Source organism: Corylus avellana, chromosome 5, assembly GCF_965113065.1.
Source record: "Corylus avellana chromosome 5, dhCorAvel1.hap1.2, whole genome shotgun sequence".
Classification (NCBI taxonomy): Eukaryota; Viridiplantae; Streptophyta; class Magnoliopsida; order Fagales; family Betulaceae; genus Corylus; species Corylus avellana.
This window is the reverse complement of record NC_142494.1, coordinates 22,663,426-22,668,138: the sequence shown is the minus strand read 5'-3', so window position 1 is coordinate 22,668,138 and position 4,713 is coordinate 22,663,426. Positions and strand designations below refer to the sequence as shown.

Sequence of the window (4,713 nt, the reverse complement as noted above, 5' to 3'; positions counted from 1 at the left end):
TTTTACTGGAGGCTACAGCCCATCTTGATTGAAGGGGCTCTCTTATGAAAAACCTTACTAGTTTTGCAACTAGTTTTACCGAAGAAATAAAGTCTTGGAGTTGGAGATGAAAGCAAGCCGAGGAGAGTCATTCTCTTAAGGTGCACGAACCTTAAAAGGCCTCTAAAACCTATATGAATCTCCACTAGGAAGCTGTAACAACCATTGGAAGGAAGCTGAAGCGGGAAAGGCACTATTAAAATTTGAAACAGGAGTCGATGAAGAGTGGTACTCTATATCTAGTAGTGCAAGTCTCCACTACAAGATCAAACCATAGAGAGACTAAAACCCAAAAAATCCAAGGAACCCAACAATAAATACATAAAAATAATAATAATAATAATAAAGCAACAAATGGAGATACAAATACAGCAAAACAACAAGTTTATAGAAGAATAGAAAGAAAAGAAAAGAAAAAGTTTATAATAGAAAAACAGAAAATCAACAAAATAATCTTCAAATTTTAATTTAAAAATAATGGTTGAGAATTGAAAAATCCAAATTACTCACATTTATTGTCAGTTAGTAGTAGTTGAATCTGAATTATTAAAGGCTATATGTCTTAAATGATGTACATTTAGTTATTGTCAATTTATAAAGAAATTATAATCATCACTTTCATTATTGTCATTATTATTTGACAATTTTATAGCCTTTGTAATCAATGTAATTGGTATGTTTAGGTTAGAGAATTTCTATGTTTTATCTTTCTTTATTAATGTCATTATTATTGTGCAATCCTATAAATATTTTAATTAATACAGTTGGCATATTAAGGCTGGAAAATATGTTTGGTTTACCAAGTAATGTCATTTCCTATAAATATGTGTGTTTTCTAGGATAAAAATATTTGTGTTTACACTCTTTAAATCTACAAACTCATATGTGTTTATCGATAATGGCGGCAAGGGTGGACTTAATAGTTTTCTTTGTGTGCTTTCTCTATCTTAGCAGAAATCTAGTTGAAGCAGATTGGGGATTATCTTTAAAGGAAGAACTGAAATTTAAGAAGCGACTTATAAATCTTAAAACTTCTGCAATTAAAAGCATCCAAGTAAGATTTCCAAAAGTTATTCTTTTAATTCTTTATTTCTATGCATATTTCAAATATTTTGCATAAGATATTGAACTAATGATCAGGATAAAATTCAAACTCCCTATCCTAGCACTACTATATAAGAGATTAATAGGCATGCATGGGCTCAAGCCACACTTAATCGTAATAATATAATTTAATGCCATATACATAATTTATATATCCTATTTTATTTCATATTATTAGACTCCAATATTTTTGAAACCGTTTTTAATTTATTGGCTAACTCTAAGGTAAAATAAGCACGGAGTAATGTTACAAGTCCTTCTTGTGTCACTTTTGTGTCTCTCCAAGAATGATATGGCTCTTAAAATTACCATTGGGTTCGTGATTAATCATTATTGGATTTTAATTTGAAATCTGCAGACAAGAGATGGAGATATATACGATTGTATTGATTTCTACAAACAACCTGGCTTTGATCATCCTTTTTGGAAGAATACTACATTTGAGGTTGAACTGTTAATGCAAATCTTTTTTCTTTTCAACTGCTAATTGATAGAATTGATATCGTTCTAACCTTTCAAGAGTATCATTACAGATGAAACGTAAGTTGTTTTCACAAGGAATGAGAGCCAAAGGGAAATTACCATTAAATATTGGGCTAAAAGGTCCAGGGTGTCCTTATGGAACAGTTCCTATAATAAGAATCAGTAAATATGACTTGGCAAGAGCCAAAATGCTTTCAAAGATATATTCTTCAAATATCGACGAAGAACCTGGACATCATGTAAGTATCATTATTTTTTTTGAGCTAAAACAAAATGTATTATTTTTTGTTAGTGAATCTACCCTAGTGTTAGTGATGCAAGTGAATTAAGAATATGGTTATCTCATGCAGTATGCAATACTTCGAACAAAAATTGACCCCAATAGGAAGCTTGCTGGAATTGAATCATTTTTTAGCTTATTTCATACAGAAGGAGTTACTGGGTCTCAGTATAGTGCTTTCCGAATGACACTTTCAAATGGTTTTGACACCATAAAAGCAGGTTTCACGGTAATTCCCTATTTTAATTAGATAGTTTATCATTTTCTAATAGACACAAACATATATATATTGAGCAAATTTCTTTTTAGGTAAATCCTTTATTGTTCAAAGACAACAAAACTCGGCTATTTACGCACCTCACGGTGGGTTTTTGTAGATTGTGTTGAGTAATTTCATTTTTTGAACTATTTGTTACAAATCAAAGGATTTATACTCTATATTTTTCTATTGATAGCAAAATCTTTTATTCAATGAACTCATTCTACCAGATTGATGGAAGAACAATATGTTTCAATCAACAATGTCCTGGATATGTGCAAATAAATTCACAAATGCCTCTAGGCTGGCCCATAAATGCGACTTCTGTTGTAGGTAGACAACCGCAATTCGCCCTTAAATTGCGAATCAATAAGGTATGAAAGGAAATATTTTTAGATGTTCATTAAATTACTAAACAAATATATATATATATATATATATATATATATATATATATATATATATATAGATATGTTTTACACTAAGTTTTGTCTAATTTTTACTTACTACCGTACATGGTATATAGGAAATACTTGGCGGGCCAAATTCAACAAAATTTGTCTGGTCATTATACTATGAAGAAGAGAATTATCAAGTTGGTTTTTGGCCTCCGACACTATTTGGCAAATTGAGTGAGTTTGGCAATCAAGCCGATTGGGGAGGAGAAGTTTACAGTCCACTAGACCAGCCTAGTCCCCCTATGGGTACTGGCCTTTCTCCACCTTGGAAGTCATCATTATATTTCGCTCATAGTCGGCGAATTGGAGCTGCATATGAGAATGCAACGTTTAATTTTGTCAATCCAATCGATTCAGAGGTGTATGCATCTAATCCAGATGCATACAATATTAAAGATTTAGGATATATCAATGAATATTTTGGACGTCTTATTTTTTATGATGGTCCTGGTGGAATCAAAGGAGCTTGAAACTCTAGTTTTACTAATTCCCATTTTAATAATAATGAGTTTTCTCAAGTTATCAAGTTAATTTGTATTAAGTGAAAATTTTAAATTCAAGCAAAGTTTTGTGCATAGAATAAGATAAATTTCTAAAATTTAACAAAGGTGTATCGGTATAATTCACATGCATACAACATTCGTGATTTTGGATATTGTGATGAATATATATATTGGGGGGGGGGGGGGGGGGGTGTTCTGATTTAATATGATGGTACTTGTGGAATCAAAGGACCTTGTGACTATATTTTAACTTCCCGTTTTAATAATAATGAGTTTTCTCAAAAATTAGTTTGCTCTTAACAAAATTTAAAATTTAAAACGAGCTGGACCATTGGCTTCTTTGTTTCTTTCATTTTATTTTATTGGTTAGATAAGTTATTTATATAATTTAGATAAGACTGATCATCTCCTCGTATATATATATATACGAGGAGATGATCAGTCTTATCTAAATTATATAAATAACTTATCTAACCAATAAAATAAAATGAAAGAAACAAAGAATATATATATATATATATATATATATATATATATAAACAATTACAACTAAAACTATACCACCCAAAATAAATAGAGCTTATGAGGCACTTTTGAGTTTCCAACTATATATAGCTACGCTAATGGTCCTAACCAACTAGCCCAATGCAGCTCTGGGTCTGGTGGTGGTGGGGTGAGTACCCCAAATGTGCGTCGACACTCGGGGCAAGCAACACTTGTTCCTATGGCGACCATAGCCACGAGGCATTCTGTATGGAATGTATGTGCGCAGGGGAGGATGCGTAGACTGTCCCCTTCAACCAACTCCATTTGACATATTCCACAGTGAGTGGTTCCAAAAGCACCCACTCCGGATCCCCCGCCACACACAAACGCCAGACTTGGTAACCTTTCTATCACCCGCCTTGGCTCCCCACGCAAGTAAGCAAGCCATGCATAGCGTAGTCCCAAGCTTATAAGGAATATTGCCACGCCCACAGCCACTAAACAAATAACACCTATCTTCCAGAACAGCTTATTGTCTTCATTATTATTACTAGGGGAATAGTCGCCCTCATTTTGTATTGCTGAAACTCTCGTAACAAGGACAAAGAAACTTATGTAGTAGATGATTCCACGAGCCTGCAATAAATAATTAAGTTTAGATTATTTTTAGATAAAAAAATAAAAATAAACATCATCATTATATATGGAAATTTTTTGGGATGAACAATATCATTATATATGGAAGGCTATTCTTTTAATGTAATTTCTGCCCTATGTAATTTCTAAGTTCATCGCAACACCAATTAATTAACACACGATTTAGCTAAATTTGTCCTAGTTTTTGTTTCTCTCAGTGATATATCAGCTTCTATCCTAGTGTTGTGTTGTGTTTATTAACAAGACGTGTATAGGCGAATAAAGTGTACAAGTATTGGAAAAGTAAATATATAAATATATAAGGTAATAATTGAATCACATAAAAAATAAAAATAAAAAGGTCAAGTCGTGATTGACCAATTTACACAAGCTTTAATTCATGTTAAAATTCAAGTCGATATTTTTTAACCTAAGATTGTTCTAATTAATATCAATAAATCTTGA

General features: G+C 31.9%; 1 protein-coding gene across 1 annotated transcript; it reads left to right on the top strand.

Moving 5' to 3' along the window:
• Positions 1 to 922: 922 nt before the first annotated feature.
• Positions 923 to 3,093, top strand: LOC132182055 (protein neprosin-like). Its single transcript, XM_059595262.2, has 7 exons — positions 923 to 1,093; positions 1,502 to 1,588; positions 1,677 to 1,865; positions 1,977 to 2,135; positions 2,216 to 2,269; positions 2,396 to 2,539; positions 2,692 to 3,093. The coding sequence occupies exons 1-7, from the start codon at positions 923 to 925 to the stop codon at positions 3,091 to 3,093; spliced, it is 1,206 nt and encodes a 401-aa protein (XP_059451245.2).
• The last annotated feature ends 1,620 nt before the right edge of the window (positions 3,094 to 4,713 follow it).

What these genes read in the sequence shown, in the direction of transcription:
- LOC132182055 (XM_059595262.2), top strand. Translation starts at nt 923, where the DNA reads ATGTGTTTATCGATAATGGCGGCAAGGGTGGACTTAATAGTTTTCTTT. An exon ending in ACGAAGAACCTGGACATCAT is followed by an intron (nt 1,866 to 1,976) that starts GTAAGTATCATT and finishes TATCTCATGCAG; the next exon opens with TATGCAATACTTCGAACAAA. An exon ending in CCATAAAAGCAGGTTTCACG is followed by an intron (nt 2,136 to 2,215) that starts GTAATTCCCTAT and finishes ATTTCTTTTTAG; the next exon opens with GTAAATCCTTTATTGTTCAA.